General features: G+C 41.0%; 1 protein-coding gene across 1 annotated transcript; it reads left to right on the top strand.

Moving 5' to 3' along the window:
• The first annotated feature begins 12,741 nt into the window (after positions 1-12,741).
• LOC142166324 (uncharacterized) lies at positions 12,742-13,293 on the top strand. The gene has a single exon (XM_075225312.1). It carries the CDS (start codon positions 12,742-12,744, stop codon positions 13,291-13,293), a length of 552 nt encoding a protein of 183 aa, XP_075081413.1.
• Positions 13,294-19,376: the final 6,083 nt, after the last annotated feature.

The raw sequence follows: 19,376 nt of genomic DNA, 5'->3' as shown, positions 1-19,376 counted from the left end.
ATGATGTCAACGGGTCATGCACCTAACGACATGACTTCTGTGGAAAGACAAACAAACCTGACAAGACTCTTAAAGATCCGAAGCAAACACTTACCAAACACCTTCCTTTTACTCATCTCAAAAATGGAAATCAACCAAAACATCTATGATATTAACATGGTGATGGGAGTGCCACACAAGTTAAAGCAGTAGGGGGAGAACATTCGCCGGGAACACGGAGATGAGATTCGGATACACCTAGGGGCACTGACTGCTTTGCTGAACATCGGAGCAGACAGGGTGCTCACTCACCTATTGATAGAGTTTTGGGATCCGGCTAAGGTAGTGTTCAAGTTTGCCTACTGTGAGTTAGTGCCGACATTGGAGGAAGTCACTAGTTTCACGGAGCTGTCACTCAATGGAAGGAAACCAATATTGCCAGTTACTATGCCCGGTTACCGGTTCTTGTATGTTTTAGGCCTGGCCAACAGTCGAGGTCTGAGAAATATCGAAGACGGATAGGTGAGCCTCGACTCGCTGTTTGACAGGTTTGGGCACCGTGAAATCTATGAGTGGTATTCAGGAGAGTTTCTCTCATGCCCCGACCTCGGGGAGTGCGACCGGCACTCAACCGAGATACCCCTGTTAAGCAAGCCTGCTAGATGCATTTTACCCAGCCTCGCCCATTAACAATATAAGACCCAATAACAAGAGGTAAGCATGAGAAGAGTAAAATATTCTACATTCTTTTCCATTACTCAAAGGATATTCATTTTACAATTTTCAAAATATTACAAGTTCATAATTTTGAGGGAAAACATGTTTGCCAAATACCAACACCTCTAGTTCATAACCCAACATTGAACACCACCACAACATGTCTATGGAGCCTCTAACCTAATGTTTGATTGACATGTGATGCGAAAGAAAGGTGGTACCAAGAGTAGGAACCACCATGCGCGTGACATAGCATCTGATCCCCACCCGATCGGCTAGGCCGCCTTCCCACATATGCCGTGTAGGTCGACTTCATCATTTCCAATTCACAGCTATCATCAGTCTCATCCCAATTAAGGGGAATAATCTCATCACATAAATATTTCAATCTCATCCCAAATAAGGGGAATAATCACAATCCACTCCTACACTGGCACGTGTAGTTTCGGGTGTGGGCCTTACGACCTACCCTTCCTCGGCTCGCTAATGATACTCCCAAAAATATTTTGTTTTGCACACAAAGGAAGCAGAAATACAAATACATTCACCTCCTGTCCTTCACATAGTATATAGTTTTATTAATACTTTCAACCACTCACAACATCATTATTTCATTGGCTCTCTTGGCCATACATATGATTCTTCATCCAAGGCACAGTGGTCGTATCTTATATTCCACACTTTTATTTCTTTACATTCAAGAATTATCATCACAAACATCAACATGTAGAATATTTTGGAAATCATAAATTAAATCCATTAGTAATGAAGGCTTTAAACACAATAGATTCCTTTCCAAAGAATGGAGCAAAATGACTAGTAATTGAAGCACGAGTTAAAATCATAACGAGTGATACACCACTTATTCTTGAATTACTTTTTCTCAAAAGGGCAATACACAATTTCAACTCATGATTATGTAAGAACTCAAATCACATTGGAAATATTTATAAAGGAGAGCATGGTGATTTACGATTGAAACACCAATACAAATCAAATGCACTAGTTACAACAATCACCGCTACGTTTTACATCTCATCTCACTTCTTTCACTTACAAACATCATCATAGATTACCAACAATTAAGGGTATTTGGAATCAAGACCTCAAATATGTATATGAGCAATATCAGTCTTAAGCACATTGAGTTTTCTTTCCATGTTAAGCTTAATAAACTTCAATTTGAAACATGAATTAAAGTTATATCGCCTTAACACATAAATTATACTTGAACACATTCCCAAAGGAGATCATGATGAGTTAGGAGTAAGTGGAACACGTTTGAGTACATACATATTTCAAGAATTTTCCTACTCGGGATAATTCAATTTATTAGGAACAACTCGGAATATGAGAATTAAGAACCTGGGCCATCCATACTTGAAACTTACGGGAACATCATGAAATTCGATTCTAAGAGAGAAGTTTAGCCAACATACCTTTCTTGAGCTTTTCTTAGGTTACTACAACGTTCCAACACTTCTAGCAATATCAATCTATAGAAAGATAGCGAAAATCAGATAATAATTAGAAGGATTCTCATGATATAACTCTCTTGGGAATTTTGTCAAACACCTATTATGCAAAATTGAATGCAAGGTTCTACAATGGTAATCCTTTCCACCCCTAATCAATTTCAACAAGAAACCACCCAATATAGTTTAACAACCCCACATACTACCTCCTATTGGTACATGCATGGCCTATCTCCAACCCCATAACATACTTAGACCCTAAACAAATTTGCATGGATGACGCAGGATAAGAACTTACCCGAATAGATGGTGGTCTAATGAGCGGCTTCCATGATTCTTGAAGATTTGGGGCAAGAATGGATGATTAGAATGCTAGGTCCTTCTCTCTCTAAGGTACTCTTAACTCTCTCTAAAATCATCAGACATTTGCTTCAAAATAAGCCCCAAAGGTTATTTATCAAAATGGGGTCGGGTTATAAAAATAAAAACATGGACCCTCTGAACTCAAGTCTGCGGTCGCAGAATGGACCGCAGAATAGATATGCGGCTCGCAAAATGGACCGCGAAAGCAATGCCAAAATTTGGGATGGCCTGGACCGGTTTGCGGTCAGGTCTGCGGTCCACAGACCACTTATGCAGCTACAGAATGGACCACAGAATCGCCCAACAAAATTCCTCATGCTACCTCTGCGACAGAAGTGCGGACCACGAAACAGGTATGCGATCGCATAATGGACCGCGAAACAACCTTCAAAATTCAACTATTTTTCTGCTCGACTCTGCGATAGGTATGCGGCCCGCGGAATGGTTCTGCGGTCGCAAAACAGACCGTAGAAATGGCTTCTTCTGCCAAAATTTTCCATCAACTCCTCAGTGTATTCTTCAACCCAAAACGTCTGTACCGCGGCTCGCAATCTTGCCACGAAGATTAACTACTACCTTCGTATACATAAGTCTACTTCGGCACCACAAAACCTCAAACTCCTTGGAGAAATTTTACGGGGCCTTACATCCTCACCCACTTAGGATCATTCGTCCTCAAATGAGGAGTAGAGCCTGCCCAAAACACCCAACATAGTTCATCTCTTCTTCCACACATCACAAGCCCCCAAATTTGACTAACCCCCAAATTTTTCAGAAATTTTGGCAGATTCTCCCCTGTATTGGGCCTAACCACTTGCCAAAGAATCATCAAAACCACTCCTAAAAACACATCCACAACCCAACAAAGCATCACAATATATCAATAACACAAATCTCAACATAACCGGCATTACATTATCAAAAGTGGTACCTTGATATGAACTATACATATTTTAAGTCATAACTCATAGAGAGTACCTTTCGAACCACAACCATTTCGCTATACAAACAAGTGAGAATATCTTCTTTCCATAACATTCTCGGCCTTCGAGGTGGCCTCCTCGACTCACAGACTTGGCCATAGCACTTTGATGGAGGCAATCTCAACTTCCGGACTTATCTAACAAGGATGACAATTAGGTACCTCTAATAAGCCAATTAACCATTAGCTCCACCTTCAATGGCTTCCACCGGAATGATAGACAAAGGATTTCCAGATACCTTCTTTGATGTAGACACATGAAGCACCGGGTGCATAGAGGACAACTATGGGAAATGTCATACTCGTAGCTCGGCCTATTTCCCTCTAGATTCCATAAGGCCCAATGTGTACTACACTTACTTTAACTTTATTACCAATTCACATAGTATCTTCATAGAGAAAATCTGAAGAATAACCCGTTCACTTTCTTCAACTCTAAATCTCTATGTCGAACACCCAAATTGGACCCTTAGCGACCTTCAACCCCCTCCTCCTCCTTATACTACGATGTGGATAAATGAATAAGACCATAGGATTTCCTACCTGAATATGTTTGATCACAGAATGATGCTTCTAATTTGGTATGTGTGAAACTAAAACTCGCTATAGATCTACTACAAATAGGAACAACGAGGTCCGAGTTTGAGCTAGAATTGTTCATGAATCCACCAAGGTGCTGAGCAAGGCATTTCAGGAGGTTATATTCTAAGAGACATTAGGGTGACCACCAATAGTGCTGACATGGTTAATCATTGTGATGACATCATCGATTTAACAAATGAGGCATAAAGTTATCTAGTACACATTGATAATGTGGGAACCATGTAGGTGATCCTAAGATGTAAAAGAAGTGGGTCGTTTTAGACATATGATACATGGGAGGCATGATCAGGAGGATAAAGACATTATCATAAGTTACTCTCGGAAGACGATGAGTTATGAAAGGGATAGTAGCAATTGTTTCATTCCATATGTGCCTTGTTCGGTAATAGTAAGCCTTAAGGAGAAATAGCCAAGTACCGGACACCAGTTGCCTCCTTGACTGTAGGGAAAATTAGTTTAACTCAAAAATGAGAAGATTCTTTCACCTTGAATGTGATAGAGATTTCAAAAATACATGAAGCCGCGTTACGCTCTTGACAGTATTTGACACAAGGAAACTACGCCCTAAGCCTACCAGGTTGAAAAAGAGGTTGAACACTTATGAGATTATTATAATTCTGGTAGCTTAACCCTTTTCCTGATAGTTGACAATATATGAGAGGAATAGAGGTACGATAGACTTGTCTTTAAATTAATATGTTCATGATAGGCGCCTAAAAATCTGAAACATCTAATTTCCACCTTTCACGAGTGAAACCATATAGCTAGGACATCTTAATATTTGGATTTAATCATGCATTGTTTGGAGAGGTTCTAATGGTTGATATGATGCTCCGGGAAGAAAGGCAAATAAAACTCCTATCCACCCAGGGATGTGGAATATTAAGGATAGTAACTCTCCGCACATGATAATGGCATCGTAAATGATTCTAGAAGCCGAGTGTTAAAGATAACGGAACCCAGGGAGACACTATAAAATAATCATGAAAGGTTTGTGAATGTTCATAATGCGTTCGCCATGGATTTAATGACTTGAAAAGTACCCATAATCTACCAGAGGATGGGAAAAACATAAGAAGCAGACATGATGCTATGATAACCCCAAAGGTGCATTTGGTCTCGACGGAGAGCTTATTAAGGGTCCTTTTGGGAAAGGAAGTGTTACATCATCATATAGAAGGATGCGATCTCTCATGGTTATCCAACCAGTGTCAGGAAACTAGCACAATGAATTTACTAACTAAGTAATACCGCCAGTACATGTTGTAGAGCTATAAAGAGAAAATGAACATTTGTTATGAGCTGGACATATTTCTGCAATACCAGGCCACGTCATGGGCAACTATAGTACTAGGAACAAAGTGAGCTACTTACTGTGGAATGTCCTAAGTGGACATGAAAGTTATACTAAGATGGGCAAACACAAGATCTTCTTATGACGGATTTGTGAGGATCTCAAATTTCAGAGAGACTTTATGTAGGGAAATGACCATTTCAATTGACATGTACACATATGATAGGTGCAGAGACATGCTCTTATGTTACTAGACAGTGAAAAGGGTCTATGATATTCATAAAGGAGTAAAGTAACAACTCAAACCATAGGAGCCACATACATAGGTGAGAAAGAGAGTGGCTCAAGAAATATCTCAACACTAGGCTGCCTTACATTAGATTTGATATCAAATAGGTAAACATTATGATGGTGCATGCATAAGCATAAGTGAGTAGATGTTATCCATTTCAATCAAAAGGTTCTATAAGAAATTCATCAGGTATAGTCCCTTGTTGAGAATTTAGGGAAGCAAGTGGGAAGTATTAGCCTTGGGTTATAACTCAATTCCTCAAGATATTGTAAGTAAGAGAATTGTGATAAAGTGGCTTCACGAATAATGCATTTCGTTAAGATTAGGTACATGCAATGTTTTGTGATTTAGCATCTTGTTAAGACCATATCTATGCAGGCTCTCAATATAATGTACATATATAACAAGGAAATGTATGTGGTGTTCAGAATGATGTACTAAGGAGTGACTTACTTGGTAACTTTAGATTGACGGGGCAGTGCCTTAACTGATGCCCCTCGACTCCATATCCGTAACATACAGTGGTACCATAGTGATATACCCCCGGATGACATCTCCTACACTTCCCGCAATAGGGATGTGGTCAGCTAAACTGACTCGCCCCACTTCCTCCTATCCTTCTTCCAGGCCTTTATTACCTGTGGTTCTGGAGACTTCCGTGGCAACCTTCAAGCTACTTTGGTGTTGATGGTGCTAGCTGAGATATTGAGGGCTTTGTCCGCATGTGCACGAGGGTATGATTTATTTAAGTGTTGTAACTTGGTACTTTAGATCTGGGATACCGAACATTTCTTCCTGCGAGAGGCCACCATTGACTACTTTGTGGGCGACAACAACATGATCCGCAGCCACAACTAGAGGATAAGACATTGGGTCTCCCCACATGGGCAAGAAGAGTGGAGGGAAATGCTGACCAATCTGAGCGGAGAATGGATCAACTGGAATCTATCATGGTTAGGTGGAAGAGAAATCTTAAGGACTCCTCAGAAATACTTCATTGAGCTGATTGGACTTGAGGGCATTCAACCATAATCACCCCTGCGGGTTCTCAGATAGTTCGGGATGATCCAATTTGTGCCTTTGTGGGCAAGGACGACACTATATGAGGATGAGTACAACGGACAGATTCCGATCCCCGGGATAAGAAGGCTCCAAGAAGAGTGGAACGACCTGGTCACAATGTCAATTGGTCAAAACTTGTGGTGCACTCTTGAGTATTATGTTTGGATCAACGAGGAAGACGAGATGGCCCGACCAAGAATAGAGGGTATAGCCTGGCTAGAGGACGCAGTGGCTGCTTTGCAAATTTACCATGAGATCCTGCCACATTACCTTGTGACTACTTCAATGCATCGTAAAGTGGTCCCAGGATCCATCGATGACATGTTGCCACCTGCTGAAGACGATGATGGGTAGTGGAGTGCATCCAAATAGAGTCTAGCACAGAGCCAGAAGAGGATCCAGAGGAGGGTTCAGAGTTCACCGATGATGAGGAGGAGTTTGAAGAAGACCCAAAGGAAGATCCGGAAAAAGAGCCAAAAGAAAAAGAGGAGATGGGAAATGACTCCGGAGATGGTTATTAGAGTTGGTTGATTTTCCTTTATTTCCCACTTTGTACCTTATCTCTAGTTTTCTTTTACCTTCCAAAAGGGCAAGTTGTCCGAGCCCATGTAGTTCTATGAAATAGTAATGTAATCATTGTTCCCACTTATCTCAGTCCAAATTATCAATGAAAACAAACTTGCTTCGGATCTAAATGTGTCAGGTCTAAATGTTTGTCAAACATCTATGATTTAGGCCTACCTCTGATAATGAGAGTTCCTCAAGAATTCTAGGAAACGTATTAGCCTTGTATAAATAAAGAAACTGACTCCTGTTCCTTTTTTTTCCTTCTTTTCTTTCTTCTTATTTTTTCTTTTGCATTAATATTACCCCCAAAAGAAAAGAAAGTTGGTTTGTATCGAGCGAAACTGGCGGAACCACCGTATAATCTAAGATCAAAGGGAAAGATGTCAGTGATAAAAAACCCGACTGAACATGCTCTGGTCATAGCCGACAGCCCAGGGTGATTGGGGGAGAAGGACGATACTAGGAATGATAAACACGTGACCAGGATGGCCCCGAAAATGGAGTCTCTAAGGGAGGAAGTACAACATATCAGGGAACTAGCACATCTGGCTGTGGCAACGCTTCCTCAACCACCTCGTTTTCCTTCTTTGGATTCAATTCCTGACCACTTTCCTTCCACATCACGCCAAAACAACACCCCAACTTCAGTTCCAACCACTCAAGTCATACCCCCATTAACCCACCAAATCCCCCTATACACACTCCATACATACCACAGTACGTCCAGACACCACAAAACCCGCCTATCACTACCAATGTAACTCACACCCCCTCGTGATGGAGTCACTTTTACCACTCACCAGCACATACTTATGGCAGATACTGCCACTTGAGCAGTATGTTCTAACTTTATATGCCATCTCTAAACCTACCTTTACCGTGAGTGTCACGGTAAGGGTGCCTTCTGAGATTGACCAATATGCCGAGATGGAAAGAGAAGCCAGGTATAAAGAAGAGGAGTTAGTATCTAATCAGCTGCAAATCTTGAGAAAGCAAATAAATAACCTCCAAGTTGCCCAAGGAAGTGAAAGTTTGGACTACGAAGATCTTTGTATCCATCCGGATGTGGATGTGCCAGTAGGGTATAAGCCTCCAAAGTTTGATATCTTCGGTGGGACTGGTGATCCCCACGCATATTTGAGGGCATATTTTGACAAGTTAGTCGGAGTGGGGATGAATGAGAAGCTAAGGATGAAGTTATTTATAAGGAGCCTGGTGGGAGAAGCACTCACTAAGTATACTCGACAGGATCCGCAAAACTGGAGAACTTGGCAAGATATGGTGGAGGAATTCATGAATCACTTTTGATTCAACACAGAGATCACTCCTGATAGGTTGGCACTGGTGAACCTGCAGAAAAAACCATCCGAGTCATTCCAAGAATATGAACGTTGGTGGAGGTAAGAGGCCACCAGGGCGCAACCTCCGCTGGACGACAGTGAATTAACCAAGTATTTCATCAGAACCCAGGAAGGGATATACATTGAAAAGATGATGGGAATGATGGGACAGATATTCCCCGAACTGGTCCAGATGGGAGATTTCTTAGAGGAGGGCATAAAATCCGGTAAAGTACAATCCATGACAGCACTGCAAGCGGCCAAAAAGGCCATCCAATCAGGGTCAAACGATAGCGGAAAGAAGAAGAAAGAGAATGTCTTATCAATCGTACCTTACTATCAACCCAACCCACATCACGGAAAAACTTCATATTCCCCAAACAATCATTTACAACCACCCACTTACGCTCCAGTCTATAACACCCAGCCATAGTATCATCCTCAACCACAATACAACCCTCCTCGAGCCAACAACAACCTGAATCCACAGCGACCATATGCTCAGGTCCAAACCACTACTCACCAAAATCGACCAGCTTATGCACCACGCCCTCGTCCCAATTTTGAAAAGAGGGGTCCTAGAAATTATACCCCGATTGCTGAGCCTCTGGACCAATTGTTCGAGAGATTGAGAAGAGTAGGATTGATACATCCAATAGAAGAAAGGGTTCTTGAGTATCCCTCTATGTATTTGGATTCAACTAAAAGGTGCGTGTACCATTCTAATGTACCTGGGTATGATACTGAATATGGTTTTAAGCTAAAAAAATAGATTAAAACACTGATCAAGAGCGGAGCCATTCAGTTCATTCCGGCGCCGCCCAATATGAATCGCAATCTACTGCCAAATCACTGAAACCAGGGAGTTAACATGATCACATTAGATGAAGAATATGACCAAAAGGGAACAATCGTCACTATAGGAAATGCAGAAGCCGCAAGGATCCCTCCTCAAAGGGGTCCAATGATTACAGTACAAGTGAGACCTACAATGACTTAGTTCAGACTTATTAGTGACAACCTGTCGTTGCTACAAGGGATATGAAGAAAGTCGAGAATATAACACTGTCCCATGGACGTACCAGTAGAAGGGGAAGGCCAAAATGACAGAATCTGCTGCAGCCCGTGGTATGACTAGGTCTAGTAGATGCTATGCCCCTTAAGATGCCAATCGAGGGAACTTGGGAAGAGAGAAAATTCAAAGAAGGAACATAATAGACCCAGAAGCTGCTGAGTTCTGGAAGAGAATGTCAACCAAAGAGTACTCCGTGGAGGAGCAGCTGAAAAAAACTCCAGCATAGATATCAGTCACGGATTTGTTAATGAGTTCTGATAGCCATAATGACGCCCTGTTGTAAGTACTAAGTAGAGTAAGTGTACCAAGCAACACCACCAGTGAGGTACAGGCCGCGACAATTGGGAAAATAGTCGAAGCAAATATGATCACTTTTAGAAGATACAAGCTTCCTATCGAAGGCCCAAGTCACAACAAAGCTCTTCATATCACTATCAAATGTGGGGACAAAGTGGTATCCCGAGTGCTAGTCGATGGAGGGTTAGGAGTCAACATTTGTCCGCTCTCTACCCTACGGGAGTTAGGAATTCATTTGAGGGAAGTCAAGGAAAGCCACGTGAGGGTAAGGTCCTTTGACGGTTCGCAGAAGGATATCATCGAAGAAATTTATTTTGCCTTGTAGATCGGGCCGGTCGAAGTTCCTATATTGTTTCGAGTAATGGATATCTCTTCTTCCTACAACTTGCTGCTGGGAAGGACCTAGATACACATGGCAGGGGTCGTTCCATCCATTTTATACCAATGCATGAAATTTGAGTGGGGATGTCAGGAGATCATGGTCCAAGGCGAGTGGGGTCACTCCGCGTATTTGGAACATGTTGTTCCATTCATTGAAGGACTAGACAGAGTTACTTTCCATGCAGTGGAAATTATGCAGACTACCGAAATGGAAGAGACTGAACAAAACTTAGGAATGCAGTCGCCGTATAGGTCCAAGATGGTTGTGAGGGAGATGATGAAATATGGATACAGGCCAGGAACAGGGCTGGGAGCCAGGTCAGACGGGATCACAAAGCCAATTGAACCTAACGGGCAGAAAGGAAGGGCCGGCACTAGATATCAGCCTTCAGAGGGGAAAGCTCGTACCGATAGCTCCGAGACAAAGGTTTTTGTGCCAGAGCATGTTTCAAGTCCGAGTCAGAGTTTAGTGCCAGAAGATGATATCATCGACGGGATGGAAAAGTTGTTCGTGAATATGATTGAAGAATGTTGTGAAGGGACTGACATCAAGACACCGAGTATCAGGGATGCTAAACCAGGAGAAGAGCTGTGGAATTGGACTACCAGTCCATCTTTGGTTCACTGAGAATCTTGGTAGTATGGACCTGTAAAAGATTTTCTTTCAAAAAGTGCACGGTCAATTGAGGCATGCACAGTGTCTGTACCTTTTTTTCATTTGCCTCTTTTGAATGCTTAAGACGTTCCTCTTTTGATGAAATAAAAAAAATCATTTTCTCAATATATTGAAACTTTATTTACCGCTTCATTTGTACTTAGCTTTTCTTTTCAGTAATCAAAATACTAAAACCCCGTGTTCTGCGATTGTGATATGTAACGAAACCGTCGAGCACAACGACCGAGATTACGAGGAGTATGACGAGAGTATGACGCCAGACAATCTGCCATGGGAGATAGAATAGCTAGAGAGTCAGAAAATCCTAACCTTAAAGAAACAGAAGTGGTCAACCTTGGAAGTGAAGAAGACGTGAAAGAAACCAGAATCAGCATTCATCTAGAAGCCGAGAAAAAGGAAAAATGTGTTGAGATCCTCCGACAGTACGTCGATATGTTCGCATGGTCATATGATGACATGCTAGGATTAAGCACTGACATTGTCTCGCATCTACTGCCCACCGATCATACCAGACTGTCGGTCAAGTAGAAATCCAAAAAGTTCAAACTTGATTTAAGTCTAAGGATAAAGGAAGAAGTGACCAAGCAGATAGAAGCGAAGGTGGTAAGGGTCACCAATAATCCCAGTACCCAAGAAAGACGGAAAGATCAGAATATGCATGCATTACCGAGATCTCAACAAAGCTAGTCCAAAGGACGATTTTTCTCTACTAAATATCCACATCCTCATCGACAACTGCGCGAAGCATGAGCTGCAGTCGTTTGTGGATTGTTTCACTAGGTATCACCAAATCTTGATGCACGAGAAAGATGCCGAGATGACAGCCTTCACCATACCTTGGGGAGTTTACTGCAATAAAGTCATGTCGTTAGGTCTCAAGAACGCCAGTGCCACCTACATGAGGGCCACAATGACCCTTCTTCACGACATGATTCATAAGGATATTGAAGTGTTTGTGGATGACGTAATCATAAAGTCTCGAAAGAGTTTAGAGAACTTGGACGATTTGAGGAAATTGTTTAAACGCCTGCGAAGGTACAGTTTGAAATTGAATCCAGCAAAATGCGCGTTCGGAGTCCCCACTAGAAAGCTGTTGGGCTTCGTTGTAAGCCAGAAGGGGATAGAACTGGATCCATCAAAAATCAAGGCTATTTAGTAATTGCCACTACCGAAGAGTAAGAAATATGTAATGAGTTTCCTGGGTCGATTGAATTACATCAGTCGCTTCATAGCCCAGTCCACAATAATCTGTGAACCCATTTTCAAGTTGCTGAAAAAGGATGCTACCACAAAATGGACAAAAGAGTGCCCCAAAGCCTTCGACATAATCAAGGAGTATCTATCAAATCCACCAGTGCTGGTCCCCCCGAACTCGGGAAGCCATTGTTACTATATTTGTTAATCTTGGATAACGCCTTCGGCTGTGTGTTGAGACACCATGACGAAACTGGGAGAAAGGAGCAGGCCATCTACTACTTAAGTAAGAAGTTCATGCCAGGCGAGTCCAAGTATACCTTGATAGAACACACTTGTTGCGCTCTGACTTAGATTGCCCAAAAACTAAGGCATTATATGTCAGCATACACTACGCATCTGATATCTCAGCTCGACCCGCTCAAGTACATCTTCTAGAAGCCGATGCCTGCTAGAAAGCTAGCTAAATGGAAAATTCTCCTCAGCGAATTTGACATTGTGTACATAACTCAGAAGGCTATCAAAGGGAAAGCTTTAGCCAACCACCTCACAGAGAATCCGGTGGATGGGGATTACGAGCCAGTTACTACGTATTTTCCCAATGAAGAAGTATTATTTGTTGGAGAAGATATTGCGGAATCATACACTGGATGCAGAATGTCTTTTAATGGAGTAGCAAACTTCAAAGGATTCGGAATTGGGGCAGTCCTCATTTCGCAGTCTGGACAACACTATCCAGCATCGGCAAAGATAAGATTCCCGTGTACTAATAATATGGCTGAATATGATGCGTGCATCCTTGGGATCAAAATGGCAGTCGACATGAACATCAAAGAACGTTTGGTCATAGGGGATTCCGATCTATTGATACACCAAGTCCAAGGGGAATGGTCCACCAAGAATGTCAAGATACTTCCGTACCTGCACTGCGTGAAGGAGCTATGCAAGAAGTTCACAAAGATTGTGTTCAAGCACGTCCCCAGGATTCAGAACTAGTTTGCCGATGCCCTTGAAACTTTATCATCTATGATCCAGCATACAGAAAAGAACTATATCGACCCTATCAAGGTAGAGATCAGGGATCCACATGACTATTATTTCCATGTAAATGAAGAACCAGATGGTAAACCATGGTATCACGACATCAAGAAATTCCTTACAACCAGAGAATACTTAGAGAATGCTTTTAATGGTCAAAAACGAGCCCTCGGGAGGTTGGTAGACCACTTTTCCTCAACGGGGAAGTCCTGTACAGGAGGACCCCAGATTTAGATTTGTTGAGATGTGTAGACACTATTGAGGCAACCAGGTTATTGGAGGAAATAAATGCAGGAACGTGCGAACCCCATATGAATGGGTTCATATTAGCAAGAAGATCTTGAGAGCTGGATACTTTTGGATAACTATGGAAAGAGATAGTATCTGTTGTGTACAGAAGTGTCACCAGTGCCAAATTCACGGGGATTTCATCCGGGTTCCGCCGAATGAGCTGAACGTAATGGGTTCACCCTGGCTGTTTGCTGTTTGGGGCATGGACGTGATTGGACCTATAGATCCCACCGCATCAAACGGGCATCGCTTCATCTTGGTAGCTATCAACTATTTCACTAAATGGGTCGAATCATCTACTTACAAGGCCATCACAAAGAAGGTAGTGGCAGATTTCATCCGGAATAACATCGTCTGCACATTTAGAATACCGGAGTCTATCATCACTAACAATGCCGCTAACCTCAACATCGATCTCATAAGATAAATCTGCGAGAAGTTCAGAATCATCTACCGCAATTGCATAGCTTACAGACCACAAATGAATGGGGCAGTCGAGGCAGCCAACAAGAGTATCAAGAGGATTCTACGAAAGATAGTGGACAATCAAAGACAATGGCACGAGAAACTATCTTTCGCCTTACTGGTTTATCGAACCACCATGAGAACATCCATTGGGGAAACACCGTACATGTTGGTATATGGCACTAAAGCTATGTTACCCGCAGAGGTCGAAATACCATCTTTAAGGGTCATTCAAGAGGAAAATTTGGATGACACAAAGTAGATACGAGTCAGACAGGAGCAACTCATGCTCATCGACGAAAACATAATGGATGCAGTATGTCATGGTCAGCTATATCAGAACAGGATGGCCAGTGCATTTAATAAGAGAGTGAAGCCTCACCAGTTCGCACCGGGGTAGTTGGTCTTGAAGAAAATCTTTCCCCACCAAGTGGAAGCCAAAGAAAAGTTCGCACCAAACCAGCAAGGCCCTTACGTGGTTCACTGAGCACTGTCGGGTAGAGCTCTAATCTTGGCAAAAATGGATGGAAGAATCAACACGAATCCCATCAACTTAGATGCAATTAAGAGATACTATGTTTGAAGACAAATAGAGTTAGGTTTTGCTGTAACAGAACTACGTTCAATCTGACTTCCTATGAGGGATACGTAGGAAACCCACGTAGGGTTAGGTTTCTCTTCCCCCTTTCTCTTGTAATAGAAAAAAACAAATATCACTTTTGTATGTTGCTCCGGAACTAAGCCAATTTGATTTCCTTATAAAAGAATACGTAGGCAATTCTCATCGGATTCAGTCATCTTTTGTAATTGAACTACGTTCTAGCCTGATTCCATTTGGATACGTAGGCAGTCTGAGTAAGACTCGGCCATTTCATTCTTAATCTCATCATTTTGTATTTGTTGTAATCGAACTACGTCTTGACTTAATTCCATTTGGATACATAGGCTGCCTGAGTTAGGCTCGGTCATCTTCATCATATTTCATCATAATCCATGAACTACGTTCAGACCTAATTCTGTTCTAGATACGTAGGCAACCTAAAAGGGTTCGGTCACAACCTTAGGAAAACCTTTGTAATGCATTAGTTCGAATTAGGATGCAGACGCAATGGCAAGCAGCTGCATTATCAGAAGCATCACGGAAGATCAACATCAACAGGATGAAGTTTTCAAGAAAATACGCTCGCATGTGGAAAACTTTTCGTAACACGTCACAATTTGGAACGACGGCATTTCCCTTAAAAACAAAGTATTTTCAAAATGTTTTCTGAAAAATACAGTAATTTGTTCTACCTACCGAACTTCACGGGTCAACCATATCAAAGGCCAGGGCAAACCAACATTGTGGTCGACATAAACCAACTTTCCCGCCCCCACTAAGAATTTTTCTTTGAGTGCAGGTTCAATAGGGAGCAAGGAAGCATTAAGACCATACTGGGGGAAATGACGGATCCGCCACCTGCCTAAGATTATCTCTTTTTCTCCTTTACTTGAATTTTTCCAGTACAGCTAAGGCTAATCTTTGAATCCTTTATAGGTACCTCGGAGTTTGACCGCTGATACAGGAAAAACATGTACATAGCAAACCGCCTGCTCAACTAAATGGAGCACCTTGTACAAACGAGCCATCAATTTCACCAATTGAAGTCCTGTATATAGCAAACTGTTAGCTCAATCGATCGGAGTGCCCTGTACAAATCGAACGTCGGCTCCGCCAATCGGAGCCTTGTACATAGCAAACTGTTCATCTCGCCAACAGAACAATCCGCACCGCTACTCTATCGAAACGGATTCCAGAATAGACAGTCGCAAACCTCGTCACCGACGTTCTACCAATCGATGGCCACAACTTAGCTTCGCAGTCAAGAGTATCTCTTGGGCATGCTTTTCTTTCCCTTTGCTATTACTTTGAATATTTTGACATTTTGCTCATGCAGCTTCAGGCATGATTGCAGTCTTAGTCAATCACTCCCAAGCGGAGATTATTTTACATTTCAGCTCAAAACTCTCCCAACAAGTGGAGATGCACTCTACAACTCAAGCTCTCCCAACAAGAGGAGACATTTCTCAGTGCAAAGCTCTCCCAACAAGTGGAGATGCACTCTACAAATCAAGCTCTCCCAAAAAGCGGAGACAATTTTCAAATGCTCTGACAACTACAGAATGGTACACAGCCCGACTAACAAGTAGAGTCAAGATCAAGTATCACATTATCCCGATCCCAAATAATGACTCGCCGGCAGCCAGGCATCATCATTCCTGCATCATCTACATCGCATCTTAATATATTCTGCAATGCAATATATGGGTATGCATGTATTTCATCTGTTTTGCAGGAACAAACATCGCAACGTGGAACTCTTTCTATGCAACAGACCAAACTACAATGCTATGAGGGACAACAAACTTATTAGCGGGCCAAGGATCCAAGTTCAAGCACAAAACGACTAGTGAAACTCAAAATTTTCAAATCCTTCAAATCAAGCCGCAAATTCAAGTTATGATGAGTGCCCAATCCCCCATCTCATCGTATCGTCATAATACGATACTGGGGAAGTCCTACGAGTATCGTTTCCTCAAACAATCTTCTCTCCAGAACTACATGAGGCCTGATCCTCGTTAAGCCCGAGGTAGGTAAGCAATTCAAAGCCAGAATTCGGCCTCAATCTCTCCAAAATTCTTCCCAAAATTTTCCTTAACTCCCAATCCTGCAATTCATAATCTTTGTGCCATTCTTGAAATGCATGCCTAAAGTCGAGACAAAATTATCTTTGATTTAATTTCTTTGCCCGAAAACTCTTTCATCGTCTCCGGTCAAAGAGGGGCAGCTGTTGACGGCCAATTTTGACCCTCCCTTTTAAAATTAATTTATTTATACTTAATAATTTACTATAAATATTTTGAAAGTATTTTCTATTAATAAACACCTATTTCTACAAATTAATTAAGTATTGGTTTTGAAATTAATCATTTATTATTAGTATTATGTAATTATAAATATACTTACTATTTTAGGATTATTAAAATAACTTTTATATACATCACATAGGCCTTATAATTAATTACTCCTTAATTTCTTGTTAATTAGACTACTATGTTAATAATTTAAAATTAATGTTATAATTCAAAAAATAAAGTATTTATAAATAATTAATTAAAACAGTTTGTAATGTATATAATAATTATAATTTTACTATATTTTATTAAAAATTATTAAGCTTATTTAATTTAATTATAAAAGGGATCAAAAGAGGCTAAAGGCTATAATTGCACTTCTCTATCAAAGACCAAGTGGCTATCTTTTAGATCATCTCTAGCTCAATACCTAAGACCAATCCGAAAACACCCAGTCCAAGTCCACCCCTATCTTTCCACCCTGGCAATCCTTGCCATTCCCTTTAAACCAATAGATGTGTGCCATGTCACCTATCTCAATCACTCACATAACAAACACAACTGATCCGAGCCTTCCATCCCACATATCAACAACTCTGAATTCGTCTCCATTTTCTTTTTAATTTTAATATCCCTGGCAAGCTTAATCTTGGCCATTGAAACCAAGGCATCTAACGCCCTCAAATTTCGTCCATAAAAATGCTTAAATCCCAGATTATCAGGATCGTTGATCCAAAAGATCAACATCCCAGATCCCTTCCCCTAAGTTTAACCTAAAGAGATGACCCCAACTATTCTCCTAACCCTAATCATTTCCACATCGAACGGCCGCGCCTCTTTCCTCTTTCGTTCACTTTTCTCTCAACCTCCCATGAATATCAATCAACAGACCTTGCACATATTCGTGCAAGTTCATAAGATTTCTTAGAAAATCATCTCTCCGGCTTCCCTATTCGTGAATCTCACTGATATTTCCCTATTCATTGATCAAATCAAAAATACCAAAATTTGAACCTTAGAACCAAAACATTATTTCATCTTTGTTCTTTCAAATCAAAACTCGCAGAATTATTCGCTTTGTCCCTAGGCTGTGAGGCACGTGATTAAAATTCCTTTTTCACTGATTAAATTCAAATCCCCTCAAATCTAAAACCCTAGCTTGAAGATGTAACTTCAAATCGCTTAAATCCTCTCTCGCTCCGTCAAATCGGAGCATGCATGGAGTTTTGTAGAGGATTCATTATGAGGATTCTTTACCTAGAAGTCAAACGCAGTGCCTCTAGGTTTTAATTCATGACCGATGGTCTTTTGCCTTCAACAATCGATCTCTCTCTCCTCAGGTAAAAATCCTCATTGTTTTCCCCTCTACTCTTCTCTGATTTCACTTAGTTTGCTCACATTATCAGCTTATCATCATTTTCCATTATCAAATTTGAATTTTGTTGAACCCTAGAGGCATTGAATGCCGCTATAAAAGGAGCCTTCAATGCTCCCACCTAAAAGACCAGACCTAACACGAACACGAAAAGAAATACTAAGATTCAAAAAAGTTAGGCTCTTTACTGATTTTTTGTTTCTCTTTTCGTTTCTGAAGCTTTCACAGCTCAAGCTTGAAACTTTGGGTCCTAGGCAATTAGAAATAATCTCTGTTTGGTCTGCTTCCCTAGAGAAGGTCAATACACCTCCAACCTTTCTCTTTTGATTGTCTTACTCGAATATCATGAACATGTTATTGTCTTTTGTTAATTGTATTCGTTTATGATGTTTGTCATTAGTGTAGATGTTATTTCTAATTCATGATAATGTGTTGTCAACTTATGGTCATGTGACCTTAATGACTTTCATTCTGATTGCAAATAGTCTACATGATTAAGTTTCCATAATATGCCTCAATGACTTCTCATGTTTGCCGAGGCTTCAGATTTTCTTTTAATGATTCTGTTGTGATCTCTATATCTACCATACTATTTTTTGCATTCTGTTGTTACATAATCGAGGTTGTTGTTCAATAATTCTAACTAGAACAGACCTGAAAGCTCATGGTTTAACCCTTCTCCATTTAGCTAAAGTATGTGTAAGTTTATGTGTCTAAATGATCTCCTTCTCTATATAAGTGTTTGTTAGCTCTAAGAGCAGCTTCTGAGTCATTACTATGACAGTCTTATTGTCACGACCCAAAATCCCAACCTGTCGTGATGGCGCCTATCTCGATACTAGGCAAGCCGATAATCTCAATAAACCACAATTTCTCTTAAGTTTGAAAATATAATATTTAAATACAATACAAAATTCCACAAATACAGATACGAACACTCCCCAAAACCTGATGTCACTGACTACATGAGCATCTAATATGGATACAAGTTAAAAGAAAATGGTCTATAATAGTC

Source organism: Nicotiana tabacum, chromosome 2 (genome assembly GCF_000715075.1).
Source record: "Nicotiana tabacum cultivar K326 chromosome 2, ASM71507v2, whole genome shotgun sequence".
NCBI classification, from domain to species: Eukaryota; Viridiplantae; Streptophyta; class Magnoliopsida; order Solanales; family Solanaceae; genus Nicotiana; species Nicotiana tabacum.
The sequence above is the reverse complement of the archived record's forward strand: the minus strand, read 5'-3'. Positions and strand labels throughout refer to the sequence as shown.